A 16,701-nucleotide genomic window follows, 5' to 3' on the forward strand; every position below is an offset into this window, starting at 1 on the left:
AATAACAAATTCATATCAATCATCCTGTCTCTAGTACAAATATGGGTTCATTATAGAAACAGGTCAAATGATCACTGATTGATATCAGAAGGTAACTATGACAGTGTTTACATGGAGCCACTTTTATGTTCATGAATTTTTTATTTATTTATTTATTTTATTTTTTTGGGGGTGCCATGAATTTATCCCAATGAATCAATGGTTAAGTTTTTGTTTGTTTGTTGCGACTACAGTCCGCCAAGCCAGTTTCAGAGTGTGATCACTCAGCACTTAAGTCATTCCCAGCAAACAAAGCTGCAGCAGCTACAATTTGTCCTGAACGCTTTGTGTCTCAGCTTCGGGACGATTCCACCCAGTCTGGACACTTGAACCAATTTAAGATTTCATTTCAGCTCCAGTGGCAAACCAGCTCCGACTCGTCCGCTCTAATGCGCCGTTCAGCCGAGCAATTGATTCGCGAATCATCCCATCCCCGAGGTTAATCGACCACCGTGACCTCCGCGCCCTTGCTAAACAATGAATTTGATATGAGATCAGGCATTCATGTGAAAGAGGCAGTCGGCGGCAGTCAACCAGAGAAAATGTTGACCGACTGAAATTCAACCAGTCGATTATTTGATGCATTTTTATCTCTGGAATCTGGCGAGAACACGCGACACTAACGGGTTAAGCGAAGCGTGTTGAGTCTAGACCCGGCTTCATCACCATGGTAACAAACGCTGCAAACCTAACCTGCTCCAGGCCAGGTTACATTCAGAGTTTCAGCTTAAAAAGCGCACGCCGTCACTCAGGGAATCCACTTGTGGTTTTGCACGGAAATTTTTGGCAGTTTTGAAAAATTCAGGTGACGTAGGGGCTTCTTTTATTCTTTTCTTGTGTTTATGTTTATGGTTTATGTACGTTTGAACTTGACAAAAAATTTAAAGGAAACTCAGAGTTTAAGGGGTTAAAAATGTTGCATACATTTTGGTTTGTTGAAAAAAACCTGCTGTGCAAAATGAATTGCAACAAACTCCAGATGTATCAAATACGGTACAAAACAAAATTCATATAGCCTATGTTAAGTTGTTTTTTTTTTTTTTTTTTTTAATTGTCAGAAGGTTTGTTAAACACTTTAGTTTCAAAGAATTAGAATTTTTCTAGCAATTATTTCGAGCAATTATTTGATGGTTGAGGCTTCAGTTTATTTTGTACAAAAAAAAAAAAACGATAAAAAAAAAAAAAAATCAGCTAGCATGCCAAATAGCCTAATGCTAACATATTCTCCACAGAGGATGGACAGCTGACATTCCAATAACCTAAACAGTAATTAGGTTCCTACAGTGTGTCACTGCCACAAATGCACCACAGAACTGGTCATTTTTTTTTTTTTTTTTTTTTTTTTGGCTCAGGCTCTCCATCGTGGCAGCACATTCCAGTTTGACGAGGCAAAACCGCGGTCAATATTCTCTTCCATCTCCTCCTCCCCGGGAGCCTCCTCTTCCTCCTTGATGATTATTGCAGCGAGTGGCTGTGGCCGAGGCCGAAGCGTTTCTGGGTCACGCGTAATACGTCAACGTTATCCTCCAAAGCATTATTCGACACTTGGGGAATAGTACATCTTTAATTCCTTTTTTTTTTTTTTTTTTTTTTTTTTGCACAGCTTTTTATGAATGTTTGATATGTTGCTCCCACTTTTGACAGATTCCATTTTACATTTGATTTCCCTCAATTTTACTTTATGACATCTGATGGTTTCCTCTTTGGTTTTCAATCGCCGTTTTTAGTTATTTTTGCGTCTGTTAAGCACTTTGTTCACAAAACTGCGCCGCAAATAAACCTCATTATGTACATTATTATGATGCTTCATGATGTTGAGGTATGCAGCTACTTCTTTGGGAAAGGTTTATTAGTGAGACTTTGCAGCAAAAGGACCCGTCACTGCAGAGAGAGAGGGAAGGGGGGGTTGGCGTCTGATGAGCCATCAAAATATTGTCTTCTACAGTAAATTCTGTAGCGGCAAATGTGCCTGCCAGCTGATACAAGAAAATGTGTCATCGGAAAGAAAAGCCAGGTTATAATGAGAGGCGAGAGAGTGTGTGTGTGAGGCAAAGAGAGAGAAAGAGAGTGACAGGGTGTATTAAGAGATGAAGAGAGGGCAAGGCAAAGGGACAGAGGGAGAGAGAGAGGGTGAGTAGTAACAGGAGAAGTAGGGTAATACCCCGCTGCTGCTGTTGTGCACCATTGAGTTCATAAAACAGAAAGGCATCATCAAAAAGCACAGTGAAGAGTCAGTGTATTCCCCCTCGTCTCCAAGACAGTCTTTTGATGCTGAAACACACACACACACACACACACACACTCTCCCTCCCTCACCCCCTCCTACTCTCTCCCACGCTCCCTCCTTTGCTCGCCGTGCTGCTGTTGAATTAAAAGAAAGTATGTCAGTTGGCAGGCAGGGAAGAGGGGAGAAAGAAAGACGAAGACATCAGAAAGAATTCATTCAGCGGGTCTCTCAGCGAGAAACGCGGGCCGAAGCTTCCCCGCCTGGCGTGAATTTTTGGGGGGATGAGGAGGGGTCCGGTATTTAGGTCAATCATTTGGGTCAGGAAACCGAAAACGAGCTTTGTGTGTTCAGCACTTTTGCGCACAAATGGGTCAAATCCGGTGCTAATCACGGAGAAGAAGTTTTTTTTTTTTTTTTTTTTCTGGCTGCTTCATATGCACATCATAACAAGTCCGCCTGCATGTCCATGGGGCACACGTTGGTTCTAACAAGCAGCGCTAAGCCGTGCCACGCGGCGAGGCCCGGCTGTGGCAGCCGCTGTTGCCGGGTGACTGTTTTCGCCAGCCTGTTTGGAACGTGAAACTTTTTTTGTTTTGCAAGTTTTAGAGCTTTAATTGAACAATTTCCACACATTTTACATTGCAAACCATGGAGCGAATCATGCAGGCGAACTACAGATTTCACATTTTCAAATTTGACTTTTTTGGTTGGAACAGCCGCCTTATAACGTTCTGCATGTGTGGCTAACAAAGTCGTCAGCATTCATAAACCACACAACTGATAATTGGCCGTGTAAAGCAAACGTTTCCCCGGGGACTATTTTCCCCGGCGGAGGACGGAGTGTTTCACTTCTGCCCCAATTTCACGCCATCAAAACACAACAGTGCTGCTGCTTTTAGGAAAACTAATGCGGAGGACTTTATTATGGTGATGGAATAAAGGTGTGAAGAAAGTCTGAAGTCTCTGAAAGTTCATTTTCATATCGAAACCAACGGCTGGAGAAAAGGGAGGAAAAATAATACTGCAGTTCCAAAATACAACTGCTTGCTTTGGGAAAAGATTAAGAAAAACATGAATTTTGTACATTTTTTAAAGATATTATGCCAAGCATGCTGAGTCACTGGTATGGTCCTTTAAATTTCCTTTGAAAGAATAAGTGTGTTTATTTTGTATTAAACCAGCTAGCCTAGTTCCTGTTTTCTTATTGGCCAAGTCATGTTCAAATCTGTCAACATATATTCTAAGCTTCGCAATTTAACCTGTTTAAATATTGATTTAATCAATACACTGATTAGAAACCACAGTTACTTAGCCTGTGTTGTTGATTAAGCACTTTGTGTGGCTACTGCTCATATTGCTTGGCAGATCAATACGACTGTTATTATTGTCACAATTTTCCTTTTTTCTTCGCTTTATCCTATTATTTGCTGCTGCAGTGACTTAATTTTCCTATCGAGATCCTTAAGGCTTCACCTGACCTTTAATATAATTGTAATTAGAAACAGTTTGACTGAAGATTCACAATCGTCCAGCGATAAGTTACTGGACATAGCGCTTGCAGTCATTTTAGAATTTAGGGTTTTAATCTGCTTTTTCAATTTCAGTCGAACTAGTCTGACATCATCACCATCTCCTTTGAGCGTTAAGGTGCAGAGACTTTGCACTCTCCAGTCGGTGAGGTCAAACCGAGAGGCTCCATCTGGAAACCGCTTGCCCAGTTTTTTAATTTGAAAAAAGGAGGACGCCACGTTTACTCGACTACGGCACAGCGAAGAATCACGGGGAGCTGAAATGTGCTGAAAGGTGTTTTGAGCAACTAAAACATATTTGCTTTCATATATATTATAAGGACAGAATGGCTTTCTTATTTCCAAAGGTTTCTAGATTGAGGTTCCAAACCGAATGATGTTGATAAGATCAAACTGAATGAGAGCGAGGCAGAGAGAGGGAGAGGATATGGCTTTGTAAATGGAAGGGAAGGATTTTTTTTGTGTGTGTGTGTGTGATAACCTTTGGTTGACTTTTGGTTTATGGTCCTCTTGTGTGCTTTTTATTAGTGACTTGGCATCTTGTTGTCTAGGGGTCATCTATCACAATATTTCAGTCACCTTCGCAACGAGCACCTCGTTCCCTGCGAGGCACAAGGCAGGAACTGGATGCTCTGATATGAAACACGATCCTTTTTTTTTCCATGTTATGATGTGCTAAAATAAGGACTGGGGGACAGTTGCTTCCAACACGGCAGCAGAAATTGACAATGTGGAAGGGTAGGAGTATTTTTTTTTTTTTTTCTCCAACTCAAAAGAGAACGCCAGGATGATCCGGGACCTGATGTGCTGGAAACAGTTTGACAGCGGAAGATCCTCTCATGCAAATCTGTCCTTTCATTTCCCTGAATGCGATGATAGGTGCTGTCGGTACAGAGGCAAGATAATGTATGTACTGTGAGTAGGTCGTGAGCGGTGAGGCGGGCTGGAAGGTACGGCTCGGCAGGCAGACCGGGAGGCTATACGGAGCCTCGATTAAAGCAGCCGCAAGGCGATTCCGGATGTTTCCTTTTCCTGCGTCGCCCTGCAGCTTCACATTCTCATGGCTGCACACAAGGTGGTACACAATGCAGCCACATACCATTTCCACATTAAGTTAGGAAAAATCAACTTTCATTTTCTCTCTTTTAGCCAATAAGGAGGTATATCTTCAAATAGGCCACACTTTTTAATACATGGTGTACACTGTAAAATCTAACAGCACATCTTAACATAAGAAGTTAACAAAAGTAAATCCTTGAAAAAAGTTGACTTCAGATTTCTACAGCAGCAAGTTCTACTTCTACTGCAGTAAAATATCAGCAAAGTAACAGTATTTCGACTTGAGTAGCAAAATTTTACTGGTTTTAACTCCTTATTAACTACGTAGCTGCATTAGAACAGCTGGGCTTTGCTCGAGGGCACTTCGGCAGCAGAACAAACAGCTTTCTCTAAAGAGCTTTCATCGCTGAAATACTCAGTGATGATGGAATTTGAAAAAAAAAAAAAAATGAACCCAATTAGTCCCAATTCAACACAAATAAAGGCCGTTCTCAATTAGAGCATGGGTCTAAATTGTTTGTATCAGAATTTGCGATCAATGAACTGATATATTGAAGGTAGCCTCATTTTTAAATAACTAATATTCATTCTTATTCATTTGAATACATAATTTGATAGTATTTCCCATCTTTGCTGAGCAGGAGTTTTGCAGAAAAGCAATTAAAGGCAGGTCTCTGTTCCAAATATAGACCGCTTGGATTCAATGATGGAAGCAAATTAAAGGCCATTAACTTAAGTCTTAAGGTATTGAGTGCATGATTCAGGCTTTGAGCAGCCAGAGCAAAAGGAGCTACTTCTCTGTTGAAAACTGTTTCAACAAAGCATTAGCTCTCTCTCACATTCATAATGCCTAATGTTTGCATGCAATGGGCGACTCAGAGAGAAACGGCTTTTATTGTATCCAAATTGGCTCATAATTCAGCACAATGGACGGAGAGCTGAGATCTAATCATCATTAGTCAATTGTTTAACCGTCACATAAATGTAAAGAAATTGCACTGACTTACATGCTAATTTCTAGCAAGTAACCAAGGGGTGTTCAAGACTCAGCAAAAGAAAAGGCAAATTTGACACAAAATGAGCAAATTTCTTGTAGTTTCAGAGCACCGAGGTCCGACCACGCAGGCTGATTTCAGTCTTCAACAACATTCATTACCTACCTTTCTCCACCTACAGTCACTGAGATCATTTGTCCTGCAGGCTGTTGGGCTCTTATCTAAAGCAGCTGGGAAAAAAAAAAAAAAAAATCTTCCATAACACACGGTCGAAAATCATGGATTGACAATCAAGTTCACTCACGGACACTCACATTCACTGACGGGCATATTATGAACCTATCAGACTGATAACAAGGCAATGCAGCTGACATACCTTGCCATACCTAATTGATGCCTATGCCACAATCTGTCACTGATCATTCGTTCCCTGTAATGAATATGATTTAACATGTAGTCAAGTACAATACTCAAAGATGTACTGAAGTAAAAGTCCTAAAATAAGCTTCTCAGTTACAGTAACATGAGTAAATGTACTTCCACCTCTGCTCAGAGCTACTGTGGCATTATAAACCAGTGACCCTCCAGGTGACCTGCTTAGCTAATCTCTAGGCCAGTGTTGCCCCTTTAACCTCACTGACACTCAAGAGTCAAGAGTCAAGCCTCAGTATAGCACTTTCCCACCGTCCGGAGACTCTGAGTTGTTTTTCTGTGCAGTTTTGAGTCTCTCTTAGAGATAAAATATGGGCCTTGTTATCAACAACACCCCCAATCTCATGCCTCCCTCAAACTGCTGAACAATGATATTCTTTAATGATTAGTTTAATGATAAACTGTGCAATATACCTTGGGGTTAGAGCCCCTATATACATTATAAAGGCTCCAACGGAGAGAAAGATTAAAAATCTATCACATGTACCCCAAGGGACTCATATAATATTCAGGGGTGGAGGGGGGATGGACAGCCAAGCTCAGCAGTTTCCCATGTCATTATGCATAAATAGCATGTGATGTGGCCAATACATTTCTCACCTGAAATAGAGGGGAGGCGATTACGCTCCTAAAGGGATTCCATCATGACAGTTTCTATAGGGAGACAGTGCTGAAGACTTCCCTGTAAGCGTACTCCAAAGCCTCCGTGCATCTGTGAAATGTATGACTATTTTAGGCACGAGAAAAAATAATGAGTGTTTTCTGAATTACATTCATGCATTTTCAGAATTTTGTCGCGGCGTTTGAACAGGTTTCGAAGGCTAAAGGGAGATTACATACGAAAGGCTGTGCAAACTCTGAATTCTTGTAAGAAAAAGACGACAGATTTGATTGTATTTCAGCTCGGTTGATGCCTGGCTTTGGACCATAACTCCTCATAAGTGCAGGGTTTGTAGAAGAGCATGCTCAATAAATTAAAAAGAGGTGTAGGCATATAATATATACAGCTCTGGGATACTGCAATTTCCCGTGGGGTCTGCTGGGAGCGCTGTGGTGCGAAAGCTGAGAAGCAGTGACACCTATAAGATTAGACTCCAATGACACACCAACACACTTACCCCTGTTTTTATCAGATTCTGTGTAAATGTGAATGGACTTACTGCCTCAATGTTGTTTGTTGGCGAAAGCAGAGGGACGTCTCTGACCTCCCTCCATTGGCTTAATTATAATCATATAATTATAATCATAAGCAGAAATCTACTCTTTGTAAAAACACAAATACACGATCTTGGAACTGCACAATCTTGGCGATCTTTCCAGGGTTTCTGAGCGACTTACCAACTACGTCTATACGATTTCCGAATGGAGTCATGTTTCTTGAGCAATGCCACTTTTGAAACTCTTCCTTAAACAGCACAGTGACGGATGATCATCTCCTCCAATGGCAATCGAGATGAGTCTCACCTGTGCATCGAGTGTAACCACGCCCCTGCCTTTCAGGTTAACCATTGGTTTACAGCTGGTTACAGACAGCTGGCGGGACCAATCCAGGCCCTGAGCAACCTGCTGCACATATGAGACTAATTGCGATTGCATCACTACATCACTTCTGAGATCAACTTTTTCAGGAGGAGTTTTGAAAATGCTTGCTTAGTGTCTAGATTGCAACCTTAACCTTAACTTAAACTTTAAGGCAGACAATGCAGTATGCACCTTGTAATGATCTGGTAAAGATCAGTGAAGGCCACTCAATTCACAACAGAATAGATCTTAGAAATGCCCCAGGGGTTCAGGACAACTCTTTCACTCCATCATAATCCAAAATATAAGGGTATTTTATGTATGTTTTGGTGCACATTTGACATCAAAACATAAGATTCATGTAAGAGTGTGACATTAATTCTCTGGGTTATAAGTCTTTGCATGAACCTGAGGGGTTTCAGCCTTCCTCAGCCTTGTCCTAAAATCCCTCAGGTTCATGCAAAGACTAATAACGCAGAGAATCAATGTAACACTCTTACATGCCTGTCTTGAATCTTATGTTTTGACAACATAGCCTACCTTTAACCTTAACTTTAACCCTAACCCTAAATCTAACCTTAACCTTCACCCTGACCGCACTTGCAAAACCCGCAAAACTAGCAAACATGGGGTCACCATCTAGACTGAGGTCATGAAATCACTCGAGGAGGCTTTTAAGCATTTATATATACTTGTCCTTGAGAAAATGTAGTTTTAGATAAAACTGAATGCAGTGAAGGATGATATTTGCTGTAGAATGCAGACTGTAGTTGCAGTCAGACAAACATTTTTCAGAGGCAGAGCAGCAGCTGTGAGGGCAGAAATATCATTGATTGAATTAAATCATAATAGAAGGAGCTAAAAGGTCATTTTCTTTCAGGTTAAGTAATGTTACAGTGAAGCCCAGTGGAAAAAAAAGCAAGAGGTAAGGGTCTAGTTTGCTTAGCTGACCTTCTACATTCCAACTAATCACACACACCAAACCTATCTAGATCCTTTTTCTCACACAAATATGCGAGTGTGCATGTTTTATCCTACAATTCATACTCTTTAAACCCCGGGTTAACAACTAACCCTAGGTATAATTTTTGTTGATTTCACACAGTACATCATAAACCCCCAATTAATCCCCTCATTTGAATATTTTGTAGGCTAACAAATATTATTGGGGGAAGCACGGCACCGTTCTCCCCCCGCAGCGCTTCACATGGCACTGTGTCAGCCCTACTTTTTTACTACTGCTTTATTCATATGAACTGAGATGAACCCTCTCCAATATTTGAGCTGATAATGCTAAAAAAAAAAAAAAAAATGTGCAAGGGCCTAACTAAAGCGAGAATTGAATCTATTTTTAGGGATGACTCCGCTGGACAAGTGCTCTCAGGGAAATGAACGTTAACATTTACATTAAAAAATTAGCATTTCTCTGTTTTTTTGACTCCCAAATGTTACAAAGGTAAGACACAAAAAGCCACAGATTTGGAACATTTTGTTGCCATATATCCTGGAGATGAAGATGCAATATGGAGCTGCATGCATACTTGCAATACCAAACACTCAGGTACAATGGATATCATTTATTTGATGGTTTAACATGATAATCTATTGAAAAGGGGAAGAGAAACATACATAGATATACAGTATAAATCTAAACCTAAATACATTTTGTGGCAGCACAGAACATTTCACATTCCATTATGGGACCAAAGCCATACAACACCTTAAGTCATTGATGACTCTTTGACTTTTTTTTTTTTTTTTTTTTGTCTTTTTCATTTTAAAGTAGGCTCACTTGGCATGTTGTCATCTCTAAAACGAGCAGTTGGCAGCTCTTATGGATAAATGAGTTTGCAAAATACATTTTTTTCAATAAAAAAAAATCGTTATTATTATTATTATTGTTATTATTTTACCGGGAACAAATTGTGGTTGCATGCATGATAAAGAAGTACACATTTGCCTCTCTTGCGCTTTCAAACTGCACTATGTAGTTTTTTTTTTAATAAAACTGACTGATTCCGTAATCGTTTGTAAACACATACTTCATATCCGAAAAAATGGGATAAGTCTAGATGTTTCTTTGCATTGTAAATGTGGTCAGAAACTAGAGCCACCACAATAAAACAGCGACTCTCTGGCTTCACATTCCCAGGGATCCACTTTTCTCATCATAATGCTTCATTTAAAAAGCACTGGAGCGCTATCCTTGACTGTTTTGACATTTCACGGGTTGGAAAACTACATAGAGCAGTTTTAAACATCTTTGGGATTAACTGGCTCTCTGTTTTGTTACAGTAACAGCACACCGCCACTCTTCACCTCGAATGCATGAAACCGTGAAACACTGCTTTGCGCGCAAAACACCAAGGGTTGCGTCCCCGAAGGCAAGACGTCCTCTAGAGAGACATGTCTTGGCTTATTCATGGGTCAGTCCAAAAAAATAAAACAAAAAACAAAAAAACAAATAAAAAAAAGAAAAAAAACAACCACTCAGAGTAATAGATATCATTTCATTGGTATTTAACACTCATCTGTAAGTACAGATGTCTTTCATATGGGACCCAGGCCAGATCTACACTTAGCCCCATCTACACAGTAGAAAACGGGACTGGAAACCAGAAAGGGACTTGCGGTCACTTGGATGTGGAATAAACTTGAGTCGTATATTAATCAGGGTTGAGGTCAATTCCTTCCCCGTAAGCGCAAAGAGAGAGAGAGTAAATTGCAGCTGTGATACAACAATACATTCAGTTCTTAGTTAGTCATGAGTCAGATTGGACACAAGAAGCATTCTGCGTCATAAAACTTTGCAATTTACTCATATTTTTTCCCGATAAAAACTCCTGAAACTTCCTGAATGGAACTGGAAATGGAGTTAAAGGTGAATTGATCCCAACTCTGACTATTCATGGCTCTTGTATAGACCAGCATTATGAAGCACTGGCATTCTCACAGTCACACCGAAACGCACTGTCATCAAGTAGCAAAATATTTTTTTTTTTCTTCTCTACATGTATTCATGTACATGCATGAATAGTGGATGTGCATCATGTAACTACGATTGAACAAGAGAATGCTTCAGATTTACATCGTCGTCCATAAGTTGCACCTGGCTGATTGCTCTGCGACCTACGGTGGAATGGCACAGTTTCGTCATAGTAAGAGTCAAACAGGAGAGTCATTTTCATCACAAAATTATCATATTTTGACATTTGTTCATCGTCGAGCAAGCAGCACAGAAAAGAAATGAGTCTACCCACGCCCTTCCTCTCTCAGGCGCTCCTTATCCGCTTCCAAGCGTGTCTGGCTGTCTCTCTATTACACACACACACACACACACACACACATTTACACACACGCACACACTCATTCACCACCCCTTCCCTTTCTCCTCTTTCCTCTGTTTAGCGTCACAACACGAGACTGGGCATTTTACATTCTGATTCTGATGGAGAAATGATGACCATGGCTCATTATCCTCTCCCTGAAGAATGGAACTGATACATTCAATGCTAGTATGTGCTTATTAGTCGACAGACCGCCGTACTGCTCTGTCATGGTCCGTCACGATGGAATCGATGAAATCCATTACTGCATCGCTCGCCGCTGTATGGCCGGGCATACGGCGGCTCTGAGATGCAGCGCGCTGTACAGTATCTAGAGTGGCGTCTCAAGATGGTCGGATGTTTGATAAAAGAAATGGATTTAGAGTGCCCCACAAAAAACGTCTGAAACGTCAAAAACTAATGTGATTATGTTTGAGTTGACCTCTCGGTTTGTTTAATTGATGTCTTTTTTTTTTTTTTTTTTTGCACTAAATAGTCTGACAGTTAATAGTCAGTATGACAATCACAAAATGCTGAATATGTCATTTTCATTTTTGGTTGTACACACAGTATATATATATGTATATATATATTTATATACACAACTATGTACTTATGTACAAACAATGCGTGTCATCCCTCCACTGTACCACTATCAACACAATAGTCTCAAAGTTTGACCTCTCTCATATTGATGTGAGCATAAATATGTTTTCAGCAAGACGGGTTAGGAAACAAAATGAATACCTGAAGACACAGAGTACAAAAATATTATAATATTTCATGACTTGAGTAATAACGGTATCGCCCACAAGGCCCTTGGCAGTTGTTTTAAACGAAAGTAAGACAGCTTTAGAGGAATCGGATCGATTTTTTTGAAATAGAGTGCAATTCTGTCATGCTATCACTCGAAGCACTGTCGCTAGAAGGTAAAAGAGTGAAGTGAAAAAAAAATGGCAGTTTCATTCACTTTTGTGCTTTTTTTTCCCCCCCTTATCAAATTACCAAAAGGGTATTTGAATGACACTTTTCTTTTTTCGAGGAAAAGATGCCAAATAGCAAAATTCAGAACCTGAGTCACAATCATCCTGAAAGAGAGAACTAAGTCCTCAACTTCAAATAAATACGTTTGAATAAAGGTTCACCAGATCAATACATGATATAGTTAATAACAACTATAATAGCAACACTATACACAAATACACATCAACAGGAGTTTTCCTTTGAAAAAGAGCATCTGATCTGCACTCTGAAAATGTAATATAACCCAAGGCAAAAAGGAATCATTGTTTTCACTATGGCTGATCATTACATGCATTATTACTGCATAGGGTACCAGTAAAACATACATTACATTAGCTTAATGAAATTAAAATTGTCTGCACTTATCTGACCGCCTGTGTTGTATAAAGGTTAGTCGTTTTTCGCAATGGTGGTCTTTTTTTTTGTGATTTAAAAAAATCGTTGAGTGCTTTCGTGTCTATTGTTGATTTTTGCAAATACGGTATTGTTTATTCAATTGCTGGCTCTGCATCTCTCTATTTACAAATTACTGAGAGGGCGAATGTTGGGAAATGACATTAACAAGTCCCAATTACAGTACATACTTATGAAAAAAAAAGAAAAACAAAACAAACAAAAAAAAAAGATTTTGGTACGAAGGATTCAAAGACTGCAAAGATATAAAAAGAATTTTGATGAGAAGTTGGTCCAAGCATCTGTAGTCTTTCTGAGTCAGTTTTTTTTTTCCTCTGTATTGTCGCAGTCTGTTTTCTCGGCAGATTCCATTACGTAAAAAAAGCAACGGAAAAGGAAAAAAAAAAAAGAGAACAAATCAAAACCGAAAAAAAAAAAAAAAAAAAAAAAAAAATCAAACAAACAAACAACAACAACAAACACCTAGACAAAACAGTCCAATTAGACATAGTAGAGCCAGTAGACGAGGTTGAACAGCGAGAAAACAGAGGGGAAGATGATCCGTGACCAGCGGTCGATGGCATTCACATCTGTCAGGTCGGGGATTTTGATTTTCAGCTGGGAAGACCGCCTCCGCAGACGGCTGCGCTTCATCTGGGCGGCCCGGTCCAGGGAGTGCCGGCTGGCCGAGCGCGGGCCGATCCCGCCGCTCTGCTTGCGGTACTGGATGTGCGACGAGGCCGTGCTGTCCAACTGCACCATGGACTGAGAGTTCCTTATGTCCGCCACGCTGGTGGTGATCTCGTTCCCCGCCACCTCGTTATGGATCTCCAGGGTGGTCAGCAGGATGTTCCCGTGGCCGTGCGGCTCCGCCTGAAGAGAGGAAAGAAATGAGAGAGCTAATTTAACATCATCACGAGCTCGTAAACGCAGCGGCCGGAGAGGACACCTTTCTGACGTTTCAAGGCGGTCTCTCTCAGCGCGGCCCGAGATGGGTGCCACAGAACGCGGTTGTCATGGAACCACGCGTCGCATCCGATCCAGCGCTCAGTGAAACCGTGCTTTTGCCATGGCAACAAGTCATGCGCCAAACTGATACTCATTTCCATGACAGCGTCGTCTCACTTTCCGTGGCAGCCATCTTGAGCAGGCCGGCCAAATGACTATCCGAGAGTGCTAATTTGAGGAGGAACAGCAGCTCTTTCCATCCAAGTTTGATGTCCTGCTCTAAATGTCTGTTGAGTAAAATGTTGTTATGTCTTAAGATAAATAAAGCACTACTACTGTTACCACCATTAGGTCTACTGCACTAAATAATCCAATAATTATATAATCCGATGAAGACGGAATCATGGTCATTTGCAATAATAATAATGGTACAGCACTCTACAAATTTCTTTATATATCATAAGAAGCATTTGTGAAAAACAATTCATGTTATGTTTTTTTTTTTTGGAATGGCTCAGGTGATGAATGTAACATGAATTGTCTCCAGCCTTGGATGTTAATGCCTTCTAACAGCGTTTGTAGATTCCACCACTGAAGCTGCTCAAAAGAACTGACAAGATTATAAATAGACAAAAACAGATTCCTCCTTTCCACTGAAACAACACAGTCAGTGTTGAACATTTCAAATCAAACACACAGGAAGAGCAGCATACTCCATGCTTGTGATCATGGGTCTGTCTCACTTGTAAGGAAGCTTCCTGGGTAGGTAGTATTTTAGAAAATCTGTCTGCTTAGTGCTGTCTCAGTGAGATACACAGGACACATCCTTTTAGGATGCAAAATTTTAAGGAAAATTTACAAGGCTGGCTGTGCAGAATGTCCCATAAATTCATGCAGCAAGCAACAAACTTAACTCTAGTCATCCTATCAGCTGTTTCCTAAATCAACCAGCTGTAAGTTGGCAAACATTAGGCTTATGTTTCTTTAATATTCTAGTTTCAAGGAATACTTCACCCATACTGCATCAAGTTTGTACCAAGTATTCACCATATGCTGCCGTCAACCTCTAAGGAAGAAAGCTTTACTCGCAATCCTTAATTAGAAACTCCAGCGAAAATACTATAAAAAGTTCAGTTTATGAAGCTCATACTCATCATGCAGTATAATCCACACCTCCTTTATCCAGTCGTATGCTCAATATTTCCCAAACACACGTTTTCGCTCAAATATTGCTGCAAAAACCACGTCCACTTTCATGTGAGGTCATGAAGAGTCTATGCGTTTGACTGGATGTAAATTCGTGCAATTACAGACCCAGTTTTTTTCCCGCTAAAGTGCTTGATACAGCAAATTATGCATTATGGGTGAAGTATTCCTTAAACAAGAGACTTTGTTGAAGCGTGGAAATCTATACTAGCCTTGTGATGCTTCCTTGTTAGGTTGTCTAAATCCATGAAACCTTTCGGACACAATTGCTATCAAGTTCTCAAGGTGATAGGAAGCTCCCCTGCAAATGCGACAGACCCATGTCCGTCACAAAAACCAACCAACAAACAAACAAACAAAAATGTCAGACAGAGGTGTTCATTCATGCAACTGCCACCGTAGAAGTCCCATTAGTCCTTGCGTGCAAACATGGTGAAGTGATGTGACGCTTTTACCACAACTCTCACGGGGGAATTCGTATTTAGCTCATTTTCAGTCTCAGACACAAAGATTTATAAATGGGTTTGTACTGCAAAAGTTTTAATTTGCATTCCACAATATTATACAGTTTTTTTTTTGAGAAACAAATGGTACACTTGGTGCATTTCCAGCGACTACATAACCCTGATCCCAATAGCAGAACCCAAACTTTTCCTGCTCCATTTCTTACATTAACCCCAAGCCCAGGCACTGAACAACCGCAGACTACTTTTCACACAATTATGAGTACCATTTGCAGCTCAGTCGACTTTGAAGTGACACATTCTAGTCACTTTGTAGGAAGTTGTGTATTAACATTTGACTACCCAAATAAACTGTGAAACTTTGACCTGATAGCTTCCTCTAAAATGTTGCTATTTTGAAAGCGGCGGGCTCAAAATAACTTAAATCGGCGAGTTTGACTTTGATGCAGTACAAACCATCATTTTGTCTCAGTCCGTCACGCATTTTTTCAAAGGGTGGATATTTCATTTTGAAATGGAAAACACTCATTTGAAATGAATGCCGGCTGCTGGCTCTCATGCAGCACAGACGCAGGGTGGGGGGGACTTCTATAGTGGCAGCCCATATAAAGTTACACAAATTTTCCACATCTTCTCATGGGTTATATCGACGTCTCTGTTTTTGATTGTGTGGCTTTTCAATAACTTCCGATAAATGACAACCGCGGAGAATGTAATGTACACAGACAGCATGCATTCAGAATGAGCTCCGAAAGAAGAGAAACAGGATCCAAAAGCGGCAACGTCACCATGTAGAGTGCAGCATGTGGAGCGCCATGTCTCATGCTTTCATTCGATGTAGAAAAAATGTTGAATTACAGGAAAAAAAAAAAAAAAGAAGGAAGAAAGTCAAACTGAATAATACTCCTGAGATTATGGCAATACTGTGGAAATGTCTTTGTTCATGCCATGGATGAACAAACGTTATGGCAAAAGAAATACAGTAAAAAACATCCATGTCAACTGATGGCAATGGTAGAGTTTACTTAAGAATATTGAGGCGTCCCATTGAACAAACAACTCACCGAGCGTGAGTGGCGAAGACCTTTAACCTGATTGGAGCGTTTTAGGGATGCGGTCCTACTACCTGCCTCCTGAGGAGATGAAAATATTCAGCCACATGCTGGGAACAAATAACCGAAAATGGATTTTCTCAAGCCCAACGCATTTTGGCTACCGAACCCTCCATCGGGGATACAGATGCTTATGAATAATGTAATAATATAATACAGTTAAATTATGCAATATGTTTTCCTTGTGCTGCTTCTTCTCTCATGAGCTGACCAAAAAGAAGTTAATTTTAGAAAAAGCACAATGTCTAGCCTGTTTTATCATTTGCGTCCTCCTGGGACGAGATAAAAAAGAATAATTTGATTTTTTTTTTTTTTTCTCCTTTCCACAGTACTGTCCTGGGGCATTTTTCCTGCAGAAGTGATATTGTAATTTTCATACCATGTTCATGCCACCATTGGTTCCACTGGCCATTGACTTCTATCAGTG

At 40.4% G+C, this 16,701-nt stretch overlaps 1 protein-coding gene across 2 annotated transcripts in view; it reads right to left on the minus strand.

The window, feature by feature from the left end:
- Positions 1–9,571: 9,571 nt before the first annotated feature.
- The window catches only part of LOC115373621 (gamma-aminobutyric acid receptor subunit beta-3-like), a 67,705-nt gene continuing 60,575 nt past the window's right edge, over positions 9,572–16,701 (minus strand). For both annotated transcript variants that reach the window (XM_030072113.1, XM_030072120.1), the window contains one exon: positions 9,572–13,417. In XM_030072113.1, the coding sequence (XP_029927973.1) occupies positions 13,046–13,417 (372 nt within the window). In that variant the 3' untranslated portion in view covers positions 9,572–13,045. The remainder of the gene's footprint in view (positions 13,418–16,701) is intronic.

Source organism: Myripristis murdjan, chromosome 2 (genome assembly GCF_902150065.1).
Source record: "Myripristis murdjan chromosome 2, fMyrMur1.1, whole genome shotgun sequence".
In the NCBI taxonomy this organism is placed as follows: Eukaryota; Metazoa; Chordata; class Actinopteri; order Holocentriformes; family Holocentridae; genus Myripristis; species Myripristis murdjan.